The sequence below is a fragment of the Pelmatolapia mariae genome, linkage group LG3_W (assembly GCF_036321145.2).
Source record: "Pelmatolapia mariae isolate MD_Pm_ZW linkage group LG3_W, Pm_UMD_F_2, whole genome shotgun sequence".
Lineage (NCBI taxonomy): Eukaryota > Metazoa > Chordata > Actinopteri > Cichliformes > Cichlidae > Pelmatolapia > Pelmatolapia mariae.
Window position 1 is genome coordinate 90718500 of NC_086229.1, and position 20134 is coordinate 90738633.

The following is a 20134-nucleotide window of genomic DNA, read 5'->3' on the forward strand; positions in this document are numbered from 1 at the left end:
TATGTGAAAGGAATACATTTCTCTTCTCCATCTCTTTTGCCTCTTTTTGTCGCCCTCTTTCTGAGTGTCATGTCCATGTGAATAGCCTTTAAAGCCTGCTTCTTTGTGCCAACAGTTACAAAAGAACTGTTAAATAAAGATCTCGTACAGTGCAACAAAAAAAATGTCCAACAGTTAAAATTGAAATTACGTTTGTCTGTATTTCAGGCTGTACTTGCATTTATGTAACACCTTTCCAGTCTTACTGACCACTCAAAGTGCTTTATATGTCTTAAATGTAAATACTGCGAGTCTTCTTCTTCACCTCTATACACAATTTCAACTTTAATGACTTCTAATCTGAATGCTCTAAATACGCTGACAGCCAACCAAAGCAATCTGAAATGTCAAGGCCAAGCCACCCTGACTGATTGCACAAACCAGTGTGGAGGTGTCATTAACTACAACTTCTCTAATGGCCACTCTACTTTAAACACAAAGAACTATTTTCACTTTCACTACGTAAGAAGCCTTTGCTTTTCTGGGAGCATATTAATAACTCATTGATATCTGAATTAGGAATGGCTCATGTCAAATACAGATAACTCATATCTCCTGTACCGATTCCAATCCAATATTTTTTCCTCTTAAACAAGTAAGGTATTGATAAAGCTGTTAATAAAACAGTGTCAGTTTTCCAGACATTATCTGTGTTAGTCACTGCACACACCTCTTTATTGTTTAAAGTGAAGCATTTACACAGGAGTTTAGAGTAATGAATCATATTGGATGTTTTGAATTACAAATTCTCGTCCAGTGATTGTGGGTGATATGAGCCTGATTACAGCACTGACTATCAAATAAAAAATAGTCCCTCTAATTCTTTATGGAGTTGTATACAAGTCAGTTTGTCAACACTAATCAGCCAGATCTGTTGCGTCAGGAAAAGGACAACAGCTTTTTCACTTGTCTCTATTCGTTCATTCCTGAGGTCCCAGTGGTCCTTTGGGAATTTTTAACTGTAACTGTTCTGAGCATAAACAGTGAACTTGGTGTGGATGTCTGATTTTTCTCTAGAATCTGATTTACTTTGGAAGAGAAACGTGAGAAATACCTGTGTACCAGATGAATTACAGAACGTGCGCTGTATTCAATTTCCTCTTTAACACTGCTTCACTTTGCACCTGGCGTAGGATCATGAACGAAAGAGAGGGAGAAGGCAATGTAATGAAGATCTGCCAAAGCAGCGCTTGAAAGCATTTGCATAATAATAACGAACAAATCATATGCTACAAAACCGGATTAGCACCTGAAATCAAACAGTATAACTGTCTCGAGCTGTTTCTTCACCCGGTTGAACGGTGCATATTCCTGCGAAGCTTTAGGAAGGTGAGGACAGTGTTGGCAATCTGGGCGGGATGATTTCAGAGGCATCGCACCGATTATTTGTCATAACCTACATCAGCAGCAGCTTAATTGATGATGCTGAGATCACTGTCCTTATCTTCCTCATTAACGTTTACAATCAACACCTAGAATATTTTTAACTACAGTTTAATCAGTCAGTGATGAATCACCATGATCTCAGCCATAGTTCCAAAACGGACATAAGCACTGATTGTAATTACAGTTTTTAGCTTATGCCCATCATCCAATAAAGAAAAGTTATTTTTTACAAGGTGCTGAGACATCAGATGCCATACGAACCCAGTATCCTCTATACAGGTTCTTCGCATACTCCTGTAAAGTCTCACTTCCCATCCAGACTCCTTTTGTTTTCTTTTGATTCATTTCCCTCCCATGTCCTTCTCTACCCCCTCTATTTTCCGCTCAGTGTCAGGGCTCTCTCAGTAAATGACGGCCTAGGGAGCATGAGTGCTGCCATAGAGCAGTGTGTTTTAACTTTTTTTCTTGCTCTGACCTGTCTTCCAATACAATTTACTGTGGCATTACTCTGAGCTTTGGCCATTTTTTTGCTTCCACCCCACCTTCTTCTCTCTCCATTTCATCAAAAGCTGACTTCCTCACTGAAGGTGGAGCTGAGATAAAGTGAGCATTTCTTGTGAGAGTGTGTCTGTTTCTGCACCCTAATGCTCTTTTTTTAGGCTTTTTATTCTGTGCTGTCTTACAACCTTTATGCAGACAAATGCAAAAAATGGAATGTATATTAAAGAAACAGTTTCACGATAGTTAATCGGCGTGGGAAAGCACATTTAAGTGAGCTCATCAACAAAAACACTTGAATTCTTATCCATTCAAGTAGAAGGGCAGAAAGGAGATGGTACTTTTCCACTGATGTATTTATAACATCTCTCCTGGCAGATGAGCCAGTGAAAAGAAATCCTGTTTTCCATAACTCCCAGGTGAAATGTTGAAGGACTGATGGGAGAGGAGACACAGTAAAGAGAGCCATTTCAAAAACTAAGTAAGCAATTAGTGCAGAAAGCAGAAAGTTCAGTTAATGCGGGGAAAGGTAATGGGTGACAGAAAAAAAAAGTTATGCAAGAACTGCAGCAAAATAACTTATTTATCTAACACCAGAAAGACTATAACTGGACTCAATTTCCTACTGTTTCAGTTATAGAACCTTTCAAATTGTCCTTCCACACATAATTTTGCGATTTTCAATTTAGACCAACAAAAAAGGTCTCTAATTCAACCACACTCAGTATTGGTTAGTTAGCAGATAATGGAACTGCTTTTGTTCCAAATCGCCATAACTCCCTAGAGCCTCATTGGCTGGGTGATACTCACCTGGCAGGTGTCTGGCTAGTAATAATGCCCCTTATGAATGCAAAATTGTCAAGGGTGCATGTGTTTTTTTCCAAACTAACAGGTCCCCTTCTCCATCATGTGAGAAATACTGGGGAAGAGAGGCTGAAAGACTACAGAATGTGTCGCTGTTACACCATGTTTGACATTTTCGTTCAGTTATGTTTGTATTTTTTCAGGATGATTAAGAATGTCTTTATTAATTAACAATTATATTACAGCCAGGATATGAATACAAGTGAAAAATGATATTTCTTTAAAGAACACAAAATTGTTAAATTTATTTTGCAGGATGCTGTTTTGTTTGTCACATCAAAAAGTGACTTGTGAAAAAGAAAACACAATAGTACCAAATGAAGTGATCAAGTTAGATATTATTTGAGTCTCACCCTTTTTCAGCTTAAAAATCTATGTATACAGCTGTATATATTCTGCTTACATATCATTCTGCAGGGTGTCATTAATGACATACTGGTCCTGTATAACACTCTGGATTTTGATGATTTGTTACAGTTAATCAGCAGATTATCAAAAACACATTCCACGTATTGTAACTGCCATCATGAAGCATTAACATCCCTTTGAAAAGAGCAACTTCCCTGGTGCTAATGTAGCATTACCAGCCAACCACAGCTCCACCTTTCTGGACCATATGATGCCATTTATCAGTAATTGGAACTATTTGCAGTGCTATGTGTATCAGTTTCCAAGCTAAACCTTTCTCTCTGTTCTTAACAAGCCTTTATCAAAGCAAATTTATGCGTGCTCGCCCAGATCTTTTAACAGTTCAGCGACTTCTTACTGGTTCTCGGGAAACCTCAGTGTTTTTTTTCATGCACCTTGCACGTCATTGCACTGTTCCATGTTTTATTTAATTCTCCTTCATCCACATATTGCATGACAACTGAGTCTTGCTTACAGAAACAAAACAAAAAAATCCCTTTGGCTGTGATTGATACCTTTTTTGAAGTCAGAGGAAATAAAAGAAGCAAAAAAACTTGAATAAAAGTCACTCAATTTTCATTTTATAGAAGCTGTATAATGTGGATCACAGTTTATGTAAATAGAGATATATCTGGATAACGGAAAATAACAGAAAAGAAAGAACTGTGATAGAAAAGCCAACCTTTGGTCCTATTGATCTTGTTAACACAGAATTATACATGTTTAAAATGTGTGAACTCTGTTCAGCAGAGAAAGATTGATGTGATATTGCAGACTTGTATCATCAAAAGTAAGCTGCTAGGACACTGTGGGAGCAGCTACTGGGAAAGATATGAGCAAACTGTCTGATTCGCAGGTATCTCAAACGCTTCTGTGTTTGTAACATCTGTGCTATATTAACCAGAAATTGATCAGGCACTGATTTATGGGCAACACCAAAAGTCTTACCTAAAAGACATCATCAGTTCAAAAGTGCATGCTGTCCATGCTCAGCTTCTGCTAGTTTTGATTGATGTAATGAAAACCAGACACTCGCATAACCAGTAAGAACAACTGACCTGTGCTGGCATTTTCACAGCATATCAGCTGGAACTAAGTAAAGCAAAGAGACAGGGATTGTTAAAAGGAGATAAAGACAGACAAGGCAAGAATATTGTGAGTGTATAACAGTGAGGATGGGAAATAAGAGGGCAGAGAAATGAAGACAAATACGGGCAAAATGGAGAGTGAAGAAGGGTGACCGAGCAAAGTCGAAAAAACTGAAGTGCAATAGAGCCAAGGCAAAGCGAAAGGACATTGAATATGGAGTGACATTTCATAGAGAGAGAATGGAAGCATGAAAGTGTGTAATAATGCCTGTCTGTGTCACTATACAATCTTTCAGAAAGTGTCACAGGCAAGCACGGGCACAAATTCTGCTCAAGCCCCTTCAAGGACTCGCGTAACAACAGACTGAGTTTGCGTCAATGTAAAGTTGCGGTTATGTGTGTTATTTCCCTTTTTGTTGTAGAAATAATGAGTTTGGCATTGTTTTCTTCTCTTTTTCTAATCTAGATCTACACCCAGTGGGGAAATTATGGGTTGGTTACAGCTTGTATAATTTTAATACCACAGGCTATGCCATAAATGATTATAGTGTATCGAGGGCTTTATTAAAAGGGTGTGCACCAGTTCCAACACAACACAGACCTTATGGATGTTAACACCACAAGCAATGCTATTCTTGATGAACAAACACGTTACATTAACTTGCGTACTGTAATCCCATTCACTATGGTGCTAATATCAACTGAAAGGTTTGGTCATCATGGGACACACAACGCCTCCTGTCACCTATAAAAGAACATTTCAGTTTTCTTCTCTAGTTGACTCATAAGGCTGCGTGATATTTTATGTTGCTGTTTTGTTGATGTCACAACTAATCTACTGTGAATCAGACCTGTTTAGCACAATTACAACGTTTTTGGTATTTCCAGAAGCCCCGTCTCTCTTATTAGAGTATTTAATTCAGTCAAATTTTGTTTTTGTTGATGTAGATTCACAAACAATAATGAGCAAATTGCTAATCAAGAACATTTCTTCCCCTTCTTGAGTTCTGTTGCTCATATTACCTGCAGTCAAAGAAATGTAATGACTCATTTAATTATGCAAAAAGTATCACTAACGTGGCTGTGGTTTAAAGCTTTTCCTATCAAGGATCAAAAATTCAACATGAATATTCATCATTGTTTTGCTGGTGATGTTAGCTAAATATTATTAGACTGCATTCTGCCTTACTGATCTTTTCACTTGACTCTGTCTGTGGTCTGTTTTTAGACGGGGATTCGTTTTAAAAATGAATTTCACCTGTTGCTGCTGTAACATTTAGCAGGAGAAGAGCAAGAATGCACCTGCTGTCACAATTGTATCACATAATTACATCTTTACTTGCCTTGAATCTTTTCTTTTTTTCCCCCCTCAGGCAGTATTCAAAACATCTCAAAAGCACACATCCAAAACAGAGACATAACATACAACATAATTATACATCTTATAATTTAGCATCAGCAATTAACGCACAAGCTGCGTCAACATTTATTCTCTACACCAGTCATCTTGTTGAGGCATCCTTACAGATTTTTGAGCGTCTGTAATTAGCAATCACAGATTCCCTGCATCTTCCTGCTGGATGCCATTGTCCCAGCCAAGCCTGGAGTGCAATCCCCTCCCTCATCAAACCTCTGCAGTAACGTGGACTGCCATAGCTAACACTCTGTATAAATGCGTGTGTTTGCATGTGTTTCTCTTCAGTGATTATTTAATCTTAGCAACTTGTAGCCAGCATAATATTGAAGCAAAAAGAAGCAACAGCCAGAGTGAAGACTTGAGAAATTCGTGAGCATTCAATGAAAGTTAATGGTCAGCTTTGTGTACAGCAGGGAATCAGCAAGAAGGAGCCAGAGTGTTGTTTAGAGACCGGACCGGGCATTGTGCATTCGTTGCCTGTTGTCATTATCAGACTTTATATTATATACAGACACACACACACAAAAAATACGTTTTGCAAGTTATGGGCAAAGACTGCAATACCATCACTGCACTTGGGAGCCAATTACAGGCAGGGATGAGATACAGTTCCTGTCTTGAGCTGACGAGCCATACTGACCGCATAAAATGAACAGCTTAACATTGTTATTGGATTTAAACAACATTTTTTTCAGAAGATGAATTAAAATCTTAAACACCTATTCTATGCATATGTATGTATCTTTGTAAGAGCTTTGTCGCGTGCAGATAAGTATAAAATAATAAAAGGGATCAAATTGGAGCTTTGGGACTTGCACACAGACAAAGCACTAAATGCGGCTATGTCTTTCAAACATTTTTTTTTATCCTGCAAACTTTGGCCATTTTTCAGACCAAAGTACACAGTGGATATACACAGACACAGCCGAAACTGTCGGGACTTATACCCCACACTGAAACAAAATTCTTCCAAAAAAAGTTGGAAATAAAAAGCTCCTTTGTCTTGCGTGCCTGCATGCTGCTGGTCTGTCATAGAATAAAATGAGCTGTGAAAAGAGCTGAATACTTTCTTATTCTGGGGAGATCTAAAATTGCTTGGACAAAATTATCGCTACCCCGGTGATAAGAGGATTGGATTGTTGTGATATTTATTGTGATATTTAAACCAGACTCTCGCTTTCAATTAGAATCTTATCGTCAATCATTCAGCATATTTAAATGAGAAGGGAACCCACTGTGTTGCTTAGTGTCATTTTGTGCACCACCTTGTATGTGGACAACAGAGAAAACTTTAGGAAATTCTGTGTCTGTGATGAAATTGTTTTCCATTTCTCTTCTTGTCTGCGTGATATTGCTTCGGATCCAACTTCTCAATTTATGCAAGGCATTTTTCAATGTCATGTACTACCCTCTTTGTCAGCCTTCTTGCTAACCTTCAGATTTGAAGCCGAGAAAGCCCCGGTTTTTCTTAGAAAAACAATTTAACTTCTGACAGTTTCACTTAGATCTGATGCCACGTTTCCCACTGTCACTGTGCTGTTATACGATTTTCTGCCTGAAACTTTCAGCACAGCCATATTTATAACAGCTAAGCAAATCTCTGAGTACTCTTTGAGCTTGCTTGTGCTTTACTGGAATCAATACAGCTCAAGAAAATCCAACCCTTTGAGCATAGGAGGTAATATGGCCAGTGGCAAATATTTGCTTAAATGTGAATCCTGCAATGGGAATATTGCTGAAATATTTTACATAATTAAGATTTTTCCTTATTTTCAAATCTTCTGATACTTTGCAGGCTTACAGTAAATTGATGGTATTCCAATATGGGCTAAATAATAATAGATTTCAACATTGCACTTCTAAGAATATAAAGTTGAGAGTTATCAAAAAAGGGTCAAGTGTTGAAGACCTTCCATTGTTCCCAAAGTGATCCATCCAAGTCTCACAAAGTCTTTTATATGAGGTTTCACACCATGAAAGAGAAATGAAACCATTATTACAGAGATCTATATTTCACTTTAAAACCCCTTTAAAATCTTTTTTGTCTAGTGTAAATGTTATGCAGCGTGCTCTTGCACATGGTGCTGTCAGACACTCTCTAGAGCTCTGTATCCAAGCATCCCAATTCCTCCCATCAGCCCCTGAGAGGTCATTATGGTAACCGTAGAGATGTGGAGGTGGTGTTCTCCGGTGATGTCTGGGAGGCTGTAATTGGTCCCGTCTTGTGGATGTCTTTGAGCTCTTCAGCAGAACAGCCATGCATTACTGCTGGGACAGCAGAGCCCAGACCACGACACTGTCTCTGGCTGGGAGGAAAATGGTTACTCATCGTTCTAAACTTTTGTTCTTAAACAGTCCTAAAACTGTAAGGCTTTTTGTTCTGAAAGATCAACTTGTTTAACTACATTGCGCTCGTCATATTCAAATATTAAAGTAGGTAGTCACAACTTGACAGAGATCATCTCTCGAGAAATCATTTTATCCAATTCAATTCAGTTTTATTTGCGTAGTGCCAAATCACAACAGTTGCCTTAAGGCACTTTATATTGTGAGTTAAAAGCCCCACGATAATGGAGAGAAAACCCCAACAATCAGATAACCCCCTGTGAGCAAGAACTTGGAACATAAAAACTCCCTTTTAATAGGAAGGAACCTCCGGCAGAACCAGGCTCAGGAAGCAGCAGCCATCTGACCGGTTTGGGCAGACACAAAAAAAGACTCAGTCTGGAACAGAGCCAGAGATTAATAATAACTAATAATGAAATGCAAAGTGGTGTATAAACAGAGAGTTTTACTAAGCTCTGAACCTGACTATCAGTAGCACTGTTTGCTAAATCACAGCTCACTGCAAATTATAGATGTGATTGAAAGTAAAGTCGGCGCCTTACATCATCTTATGTTTTAAAAGCTATTTTTCAAATAAGTGTGAAAACAAATGAGCTTAAATTAGGAGCATCTGTCAATTGTAAAAATGGTAAAATTGTGCTCATTATAACTGCGTGAAATTGAAGCATCCTACTGTATAAACAGAAAATTAATAGATAAGAAAGTTGTGATGTAAGTAGGTGATCTCTTCAGATGTCAGGAACCTTCACAGTAAAACAATGCTGAAACTGTGTTAGATGAAAGAAACACAAAACCAAAAAAAAAGAAGGTAGATGAGCTTTAATATTTGCTGTGGAACAAAATGTCCATGGCCCAGATGAACAAGGGAGGCAAAACTTTAGCCAAAGAAATCTGTAATTCAAATGAAAAGATATTCAACTCCAATCGGAGCACAGTGAGACCCCAGTTCGCTGAGTGGGCGTGTGCATCTGCGCTGCATACTTATTCTTCAGCTGTACTCTTTACTCCACTGAAAGAAAGCAAAACTTGCGTGACTAATTTTTACAGTACATCTGGCACAGCCCTCCCTCCTGTCTCGTCTGCTCTAGTTATGCAGTTGGTTAGTACAATCTCTAACATGCTGTTGACTTCTGCGGAAATGCGTTGTTTGCTCTTTTGAGATTAATTCCATACTGATAATTTCATATTTGCTAAATGGTTCTTACAGCCATGATTTCAGGACATCATTCAGTTGGACAGCTAATGCGTTCCTTGTATTGATTATAATGCCCGGGAGCCCTGGCTGGAAAATATGAAGTGTCAAGTACTCATTAATTCTAGACACGACTTGGCAAACATCATTGACTCATTCCATTACACAAAGTCCACATATAATTGACCTTGTGGCTCATTGCTTCTTAGTTGAAAGTTCTGGTTTTTAGCTGTGAAAAAATAATAATTTTAGTTTGTCCAAGTAGGAAGGATTTCAGATGGCCTTATCTTTGTAGCAGGATCTTGCCCCTGTGTGAAAGGTTTTGCCGGATGCTCGTTTTATGCCTTCTTAAAGATAAAGCGTAAAGTAGGAGTTTTGATGATATGAAAAGCCTGAAGCATTTCAAACCGTGTTTATTCATATGCACTTACATCAAAGGCCTTTTTGTGTTTATCATAATTTCGCTTGGCATTTTCTGCAAAACTTTCCAGAACAGAGGGCTGAAATAGAAAAAGAAAGAGAGAAAATAATTGGAAGACAGAAAAAGTGATGGTTATTTCCTTTTATGTAGTAATATAAAGAGACCTTCATTTGTAGTTGAGCACTGAGATTTTCCATAACTCAGCTTTATCATTTTGCTTAGGATTCGCAAATTCTGTCTGCTTAAAGAGCTTTATATGTTTATCTTTCACTCCATGAGAGTGCAGTACACGGACATGTTGGTGGAATACGTCTGTCAGGTTTCACATGACATTGCCAATCCTTGTGGCTTGCTACTGTACAGTTTACACATGTCAACTCTAAGCTGTTTCTTTGAATCGAACATGTTCTTCAGACATGTTCTTTCCGCCTCAGTGACAAGCCTTTTGTCAGAGTGTCTCTCAGGAGAAAACCTCCCAACATTGATGGTACAAATCTTCACAGTGCACAAGCATAGTTTGGCATTCATAGGAACCCCATGTACCTACAGATGCCTTAATGATTTGCTCATTTTACCAGCAGCCACTGTCACAGTACTTAGTGTTGTTATTATGCTGTTTAACATGATTTTCAAGTTCTTTTCCATAACTGTTTTTTATTCAAAAACTATATTATAGTATCTGACATTTTATACCGGCAAATGCAGCAGAGTGTATGTCCTGTCATCAAAATGTATTTCTTAGACATTTGATGTCCAACACGTAAAGGTTCAAAAAATGACTTTATTAGAGTAAACATTTAAATTTGAATTTCTCTGTAGATTTCCAAGAGATAATGAAATGGAATTTTTGGAAATTTACACACATACACACAGATATTACTATGCATTCATAATCCATTTCTGAGTTGATTACAGTCACTGAGTGATACTCCAAATATAGATGTAATTATTTGGTATGCATTTCCATCATCGCTCTATTTCTAGACCACTAAAATATTTGGCAAACCATTTTTATACTGCAACCGTGTTGTATAAAAGCCTTCTATTGACACCAGTTGCTGTTAGAAATCAAAATTTAGGCTTTTTTTTGTTTTTAAATAAAATGAACCATTAAATTTAAAGGATTTCTACTAATGTTTTCCATTGGCTATTTCTCATTGATCTTATTATGGGCTTGTTTTGTAGGGGAGCTGTACATCGGTGGCGTGACAAAGAGCATGTACAGCAATCTGCCCAAACTGATTGCATCTCGGGACGGGTACCAGGGCTGTCTGGCCTCTGTGGACCTGAATGGGAGACTCCCTGACCTGATCGCAGATGCCCTCCACAGGGTGGGCCAGGTGGAACGAGGCTGCGATGGTAAGTAGAAGCAGCAGCTGTCATATACTGAGCTTAATATGCAATTAAACTGTTTAAAGATAAGAAATCACTCAATCAATCATTAAATCATTATCTTACCTGTGAGTCACTAGGGGGAAATCAAATGGCAATGATTACCATCTAGTGTAGAATACACTTGTCTTGATATTAATAAGAGTCATTTCATTCAGTGAATGCCAGCTGTTCAACAGTTTCTCACTTTACATATTGACTGCAATTATGAGGAAACGATTCGGAAGTTGAGTTTGTTGTTTTGGGACATGAGTAAAAATCTTATTTTTAATAGTAACTCTACCTTCTTAAAGTTTCATTGTGACCTGCTTTAACATAAGCCTGCTTCTTTAACTAAGCGACCATTTAAGACACTGAAGTATAGTAACCGAGTCCATTTTCCATATACTTTATTCCCTAATATCGCCAATGGCCACGCCCAATTCTCTGAGCTCGGGACAGTCTTTACAGTCTGTCCTCTGTATATCCTCTCTATTGCACTATAAAACCTGCATGAGGGAAGCATCTCTCCCCTCTAATGTTATTGTCAGTGTGGCAAATCTCAGCAGTGCTCCACCCTTGCTGGCTTTTGCTTCATCAATCTTGCATTTGTCATGTTTTTACCTCTGCTGCGCGGGGCTGGCCACCATGTCTCAGGCTGCATGGCTATGGTGTGGGGTAGTTAATCCTGAGTATAACAGTAGATTTTGGCTATAGCATTTCCCCTTCCACACACCCCACCCTTAACTCCCCTCCACCACGTCTCAATGGCATACAGAACGTTGGAGAGCACAGACTTGATTTCCCTGAGGACCGCATTGGCCGACTAGATGCAGTAGTGATCCAGCTTTTTCTCTCTCCCCCCCCCTCTTGCTCCCTAACGCTGCTACTTCTGCCAGCCAGCCTTATTACCTGCCTACAGTTATACACCACAATTACTTCGCTCCAAACAGAGTTTAAAACTGCATTAAGCTATCATATTGAATCCCGCAGGCACCAGAAATGGATGCTAATATTAGTTAATGATTTGATGTGCCAGGGATTTGAGCAGTAGTAATTGACCAGTTTTGGAACGGTGGACTCTTTTGACAAATATTAGTATATCTAGTCCTGGGGCTGTTGCAAAACCATGTTTTCCCTTGTTGATATTGCAGAAATAGATCAAAAACAATTCTGACTGGTTATCTAATTTAACTATAATCACTTTCAGAATATTTTCCCCCAACCATATACCAGAGAAGAAGCGCTGTTTACATGATTGATCTGTTGGTAGGTTAGATCTTTAAATTGCTGGGTTTCAAAAGAAAAGCAAGACCACTGAAGGTGACTTTTTTAGATGTATTATTTTCCTGGATATGGATCACTGCCAGAGTCCGCACCAACCTGGTTCTTAGGTCATTGTTAGCTTGTGGACTGGGGATACAGAGTGGTCAGAGGTGGCTCCTGGTCTAGTCTCTCCAGAGATAAGGCCAGACAAAGGCTAGAACATTGAGCTTTCTCTTGTAACTGCCTACTGACTCAGCGGATCACAACAACAAAAAACAAGATGAGGGGAGGAAGTGAAGGAGACTGAAGTCAAGGTACAAAAGCACTGTTGCTTAGTCATTGTAGCTCAAGACAGGAGAAATAAGTCTATGTCCAAGATAAATACAAAATGCTTTCAATTTACATTTTCTAATTATGCAAAATAAATAAATAAATAAATAATTAAAAAAGGCATGTAAGCTACATGATAATTTTTGCAAGGATTGGTGAAATACTTGCTTAAGAAACTCCAATTAAGCACACTATTAGTACGTAGGCAGATGTTCAAGTTGTAACCAAGCTGCTAGTTGAGCACCCGGTTGACAACAGCAAGGTAATGGAAATATGTGCTCAATTGCTTTTTACCTTTTCTTGAACATTTGGAGCAAACATAACAGATGAGAGTTTTATGCTCCAACAAGTTTAAGGCACCTAATAGCAAGTTCTCATGAGTTGTCAGGAAGAAATGCAAAGGTAACGCGAGTAATATAAAGGAAGAATGAACAAATAATTCAATGGCTTTTGCTTATGACAATATATTCTATTAGCTCCTTAAGGGAACACAGTTTTAATCAGTAAATAAGGACATAGTTAACACAGAAAGTGGACAATTTGAAATAATTCGATTTAATTCACTTTGATTCATATATGGGACTTTATATTTAAGGTGAAGATCTTACAATAATACAGAGAAAACCCCCAATCAGATGATCTCCTATGAGCAAGCACTTGGCGACAGTGGGAAGGAAAAACTCCCTTTTGAAAGGAGGAAACTAGGCAGAACCAGGTATGGGGAGGGGCAGCCATCTGCTGTGATTGGTTGAGAAAGATAGGACAAAAGACATGCTGTGGAGGAGAGCCCGGGATTATTAAAAACTAATGATTAAATGCAAACTGGCATATAAACAACACAAAATAAAACATTTCATTTTTATAAGTTTGGGGCACGGGGTTGGGGGGGGTAGGGTGTCTTTCTTAATTGGACCACTTGTAAATGGCACAGTGAGATGTCTGTTTATCTTTGTGGAAACAAATTAGTCTGGCACTGAACCATGGTTCTTTGAAAATGTCTGTGTTTAATTGAGATTTTAATGAGAAACCCCACCAACACAACAGCCACCACACACATTTATTTTTAGAACCATTGTTTTCCTAACATGTGATCTGTATCCTAATCTTATAACAGTAGTTCATTGTTATTTTCTTTTGCCTTCTAGCATGATCATTTTACCATTACCATCTTTATTTTGAGCACAAGTAGTCAAAATCTAGTTTTCTTGGAAAGTCTTGTCTTCTTCCATTTCAGTCACTCAACAAAGGCAAAACACTTGGTGAATCTTGCCAGCTGATGTAACAGTGCACGGTTGGGTCAATAGTGTGTGTAATCCACAGTGGGAAAGTCATGAATTGCTAAATGGAGCTTTAAAATTTGTCCTTTGCTCTCATTACCCAGAAGAGTGCATGATCGTTTGCTTCTGCCTCTTGGTCTTAGAAATATTTAATTTTGAATGAGATTGAACAAAAAATGTGATGCCGTATGTTTTGGTTTTGTCTTCAGGACCCAGTACCACCTGTACGGAGGAGTCCTGCTACCATCAGGGGGTGTGTCTCCAGCAATGGGAGGGCTTCACCTGCGATTGCAGCATGACGTCCTATGGAGGCTCATTTTGCAACGACCGTAAGTCAAAGTTTTTGTTTTAATTGTTTAAAAATGGTTAGAAGGTGTGTGAGTGCAGTGAGTCATGCGGTGGAAACATATTCAGTGGTGGTTAGCTGTTGTTTAGTGGTTTAAAGTTAAAGCTCCACAGGCAACTTTGTAAGTCTGCTTTCAGAGTGTCAATGAAAGAGATCTGTATTGTATTAATAAAGTAATTGGTGAGCATTCTCCAATTGATAATTTAATGTTCTTTTGGAGAACATTTGCATGAATCTTCAAGCCGTCATTTAGTAGATGGATGTTCTTGTGCTGCATTTCTACATACATGAACACATCCTCACAGATCCAGTGTCTCATTTTGGAACTAAAAAATGTTTTTGTAAATTAGCTGCAGAGCTTGTTAACATTTGACTGCTAACAATTAAAATATCTAAACATTAGCTAATAATAATGACTTTAATTGGATAATTATAATTATTAGCTAATGTTAGGATATTTTAATTGTGAACAGTCAAATGTTAACAAGCTCTACAGCTTGCATAAACATTGTTTAACAAGGTAAAGTCATTATTGGACTTCAGTAGGGCCACACAGACTGGACTCATTCATTACTCTTGATATGGTGATGGTACTGTCTTGTTATTCAGAGTAAAATCCTGTACAACTCTAACTTCACCATGAAATTTACCACGAGTGCTAACACATGCTGTGAGGAGAAACAGTGATCTAAGTCCCATGTCGCTGCCACATAGTCCCCTGCTGGGTGGCTGGAAGCTGGGGAGTGAAAGAAAAAAGGTAGAGAACAGCGAGACACAGGTTAGTCACTTCTGTGGTTTTTAGGTCAATGCTTTTCATTCTTTTTTCCTCTCGTACGTTCGTAATATTATAATCTGGTTGTGGCTGAGGCATTTACTGAGGGTGAAGTAGCTGTGCACCCTATACTTAAGTGTGAACTAGCTTCACTGAAGTGTGGAAATGACTTCATAAATATCCGGATGTCTGATGGGGAAGGTTTTACTATAAGCTATAAGAAACCTGACTGTGAGGTTTGATTTTTCATTGTTCTGGATTTAGTGTAGAAATATGCATTATGTTGTTAACTGTTAAAGCTAAGTTATGGAGCTAATTTTATACCTTTTTTAAAAAAATAAATAAATATTGCATTGTTTAAGAATTCTGTCTGTAGCAGTGTGCTGCTTGGTAACTTGGAGCTTATGTACAATTAGCATTCAGCACTCTTCACAGGCTTGATGTAAGCAAGGGCACAAGTAGGGTGACAGGCTAATAGACTTGTTTGCATAAGTCTTTGTTTGCTCATGAAGTGGTGGGTTAAGAAGTACCAGCCTCAGCTTCTTTGCTGATTTTTTTCTATTTTTAAACCAATCCATGTTTTATTTGTGAAAGACTTCAGCTTTGTTGTGTGCTTTTTCCCTCGTTATATTGGCTGCTGGGTTAGCTATACAGAATATAACCGGGCATGATAGTAAGGAGCTGATTAGCAAGGTGTTCTTTTGGTTCCTGGAACTCTCAAGCAAGGAGGAGAAGGTGATAACTGCTTTGTCGGCATGACAGCTATGCCGAGATAAGCAGAGATCCTTCGCTGCTTGGGAGGGGAGAGCAAATGATAGAAAAGGGAAAAGGAGACTTATTCCTGTGCTCGAGTTGTTGCCTGTGGGGCGCGTTAGCGGCTTTACTGTGCTGCTTTCGAACATGACAGGTAGAAATATAAGGAACCAGGGAGTATACTAACATGTGCTCTGTAGAAGAATCTGGAAGATGTGTCTGTTTTGTGAGAATGTATAGAATGGAGGACAGGACTTCACCAGCAGCCCGATCAAATCTATTGTGTAACTGCAGAGAAAAAAAGAAGCATCTATGTAGAACAAGTTTAAGTCTGCAGTGCAGAAAAGTCTTATTAAGGATTCAGCTTTAAATCAAGCTGTGAAAATCTCAGACATGTAAGACTGTGAACACTGACACGGGCCTTTCATCTTTTTTTGTTTATAAAAGTGCAATTTTACAGATCTGTTGGCTGCTGGTTAAAGTTCTCTCACAACTTGCTGCAAATGATATCATGCGTTTTCAGTGAGGGGTTGACATACTAGTGTAAGATTCATAATATTCATTCATAACAGCTTAAAAAAAACTGTTGGCATCACAAATTTGTTGGCGACACAACAATGGGCTAGTTTTCACATGTCAGCATAGCTAATTAAAATTAAACTGAAAAACATTAAGGCCCTATCAGTATTTTTTTCTTGTAAGATGATAAATTGAAGAACAGTCTGGAATAATCAGCACAATAATCATCAACTAAACTGATGTCGACTGACACATTATTCCAAATGTTTAACACAGCAGTATGTCAGCCTCTTCCAGGTTTGCATGCATTGCTGTAGCTTGTTTTTGTTGTAGCCTGTCCTTTCTCCCCCGACAACAGCACCGCATCTTTTGACCTGACCTTCTGCTGTCATTACCGTCTGCTTGAAACTATGAAAATCAAATTTCATCTCCTGACTTTGAGAGCTCACACTAACTTGAGCTTTTGGCTTCTTGGCTTCTGATCTTAACGTTCTTCTCTTCATACTTCTTGAATCTTATCACTATGTAAGAAAAATTTCAAACGCTCCGAACTTCAAGGATTTTTCTTTTTCTTCAGATTGCTGTGAAAAACCAAGGTAGGAAATATGATACTGGGTAGCAATTTTAAATCGCATATGAAATGGGTGCTCCAGATCCCGAGATATTTCAACATGTTTACCTTGGACGCAGATGACTTGCAGTTGCAGACTCTTACCAATAGGGTTATGGGTTGTGCAACAAAACCTATATAGATCCTGCTTGTTTGTCTTTTTGCACAATCACAATAAATCTGGGATAAACAAGTGTTTGGGTCGCCTAACTCTAACAGAAAAAGTTTAAATGCATGTGATCAAAAGAAGAAATATGGTGAGCAAAAATAAATGACAAAGACCCCTCTTTATCTCGCAATAGGAAGGAGAGATATAGCGCACGCACAATCACACTTCGGTGTTACTGGCCACACAAACAGACTTAATAAAAAAGATATGTGATTGCCACTGCTTTTCATTCTCTGTGGGGAATAAAAAAAATGCATAATTATTTCAGTAATTATTTCTTGCGCTGTTGTTTGTAAAAGAGCTTTCTTGGTGGCCATAGTAGACAAAGATTAGAGGGTCTTTGGGTGAATAATCACTCTCTGCATGTGCACTACACTGCTCTAAACGAACACATAAAACAGAGTGGTGCGAACATGCACAGTCACACACCTACAGCTTAATTCAGTTGCACAATAACACAGTAAGAAACGTGTTTCACGTGGTAAATATTTTTCAGTGGAGGAAGCCCGAGTGATTTCCGCAGTCCAGTCCCAGAGTCGTTTGTTTCACTCTAGGTGGAAAGGTTATCAGAATTATTGACACTGCAGTTATTATTATTTATGAATGCAGATTCACAGTTCACTGGAGAAGATATTACATACATAACAGCGTATGTGTCGTACCAGGTAAAGTGAGGCTATTTGTCTCTATTGGATATTATTACGAGTTGGGCGTCAGCCAATCATATCCACTACCTGGGATGTGAGGAAGCGAAAACACAGAGAAAAAAACATTTAAAGTTAAATGTATTGTTTTTTTCCTTTCATGTTTAATTAAATTATTGTTGTTCTAAAACTTTGTGTATTTATTGAATACTTTTAATACTTTACTTTCCCAACTGAATGTGAAAAGTTTGGAACTCGTGGTACTCGTGGAGTTGTGGTGTCATGCTATCTGCAAGATGTCTCTTTATCTGTTTTGAGGGTTTCCACTAGCAATTTAGGGCAGGGTGAAGTTGGTATGTTCTCCCTGTGTCTAAGTGGGTTCTCTCTGGGTACATTGGCTTGCTCCCACAGGTTGAAGACATGCATGTGAGTTCTGGAAAATTGGTCATTCAAAATTAGCCCTAAGAGTGAGTGGTTGTCTATGTCTGTCTTCTTGCCCTATGACAGCTGGCTCCACCCCCCTCTTATGTCCCTTGATTGGATAAGAGGAAGAAAATAGATGGATGGTTTAGTACAATTGCCGGCTTGCTGAAGTTGTTTCCGTAAGTGGCACTGAAGCGATTTCATTTAGACTTAGCAGCTGACACTGATACTGATGTTATAGAAAAGAAATGTGACGCTGTAGACATTTAATTTCCCTGTGACAGAAAGTTGATATTGGATCTGGCCAATGTAGCCCGTGTTAACAATGTTTCCTGTTACCCCCACCTCACCATCCCCACACCATCCCAGGTAAGGGGATGGTCTGTCACTCAGTCATGCCGGATACATTTTTTTCTTTCTAGTTTGTGTGACGCAGTCCTTCTGAGTGGATATCTGAAGTAATCGAAAGATTTAATCTTTGTAGAGCAGCTCTCATTCTGCTGAATAGTATCGTTTTTGCTTCTTCAGTGGCCTTCAGTGGTCAGTTTAGTCTGGCAGGTCCACAGCACTGCACTTTGGAAAGGCAGTTGGGGTTAATAAATGAAATATGGCTGAAGGGAATGATGAGGTACAAATGAAATTGGTGCTTGGCATTCCTCCACAGACTTTACTTTGGAAGCACCTCTGAGACACAGGCGCTCCAACAGTGTTTTGTATCTCTTTTTTCCTACATCGCTGTTTTTTTTCTCCTGTTCTCATTAACAGTAGAAACAGACTGGGTCTGCTGTAATGCTCAAAAACACATTCATCTAGAACTGCAGATTGTTTCCAGCACTGTAACACTATGTTTGTGCACGCAGATGCATTTGTGGAGCAGCAAAAAATAAAAAAGCTCATACCCCTTCTTTTACACACACATACACGCACATACACATACCAGAGAGCATTTGTTATTCCGCTGCAGCCTGCAGTGATTGACTGGTCTATTTGTCTCTGCATAGCGTATAAGTGGGCCACTTGGTATTCTGCCTTATTCATCTGGAACCAACTCAGACAGAGATGCTGTGTAAGAGCGTGTGGAACGAGGACTTTGTTTCTCTCTTGCTCTTTCATTTTTCTGTTTATGTGAGTGAGAGAACAACGGAGAGAAAACGAGACGGAGAGGGATGGAGAGGAAGATCCAGGGAGGAGATGCTCTGTCTTGTGCAATTCTCTGTGTGGCTATACGCACTGGCTGGGCATTAGCACAAAACTTGCATGTGTACAACGAATCCAGCTGCCAGTCTATAGTGCTGTCAGGCATACTAATCGAGCGCCGAGTGTCAGTGTGTTTGCATTGCTGCTGGTTTCAGTCTGCCTCCTCTCCCTATATCTCATCTCGATTTATTTTCTCCATTAACATTCCCACACGCAGCATGAAAAAAAACCTCATCAGAATGCTTTTGTGGTACAAAAGATTGCCACTGAAATTGGACTTTCTATCTAGAGTCTTTGTGAACCCTGTACACAATTTGTCCTTTATTTTTTTTGTTGCGTTGCTTCTTTATAATTTGTAAAATACATGTTTGCATGTGATTTCTAGCAAGCAACTATTTATTCCAAGTTCTGTAATCATTGTTACATTTCTTTGCATCGATATCTGGACACTATCTGGTTTTCAGCATGCAGTTTTTAAATTTCTCGAGGCTCTTATTTACACCATATGAGTAAGCAAATGAGTTGACTTCAAGAATTCTAAAGGGACCAAATGCAGCACGCTAAGTGTTGTGTTTCTTGCTTCAGCTAGCCTACTGTTAATGTTTGATGAGCTTGATAGGTTTAAACAAGCACTGGTCACGGCAAGTTCCTCTTGCCGCCTCTCTTTACCGAACTTTAATGATAGCCGATCACTGAAATGCATTCGCTCTCCTCCGCTCCACCAACTCTACGGGTGATCGTTTGCTTGGTACTTCAGTCGAAAGGCAAACCAACAGCAAAAACAAAAAGCTTTAAAAA

The 20134-nt window shown here is 38.8% G+C and overlaps 1 protein-coding gene across 11 annotated transcripts in view; it reads left to right on the top strand.

Moving 5' to 3' along the window:
- nrxn2b (neurexin 2b) overlaps positions 1 to 20134 on the top strand; it is a 661917-nt gene that overhangs the window by 362313 nt on the left and 279470 nt on the right. For all 11 annotated transcript variants that reach the window (XM_063470250.1, XM_063470249.1, XM_063470257.1 and 8 more), the window contains 2 exons: positions 10845 to 11018; positions 14113 to 14232. In XM_063470250.1, coding sequence (XP_063326320.1) covers positions 10845 to 11018; positions 14113 to 14232 — 294 coding nt within the window. The remainder of the gene's footprint in view (positions 1 to 10844; positions 11019 to 14112; positions 14233 to 20134) is intronic.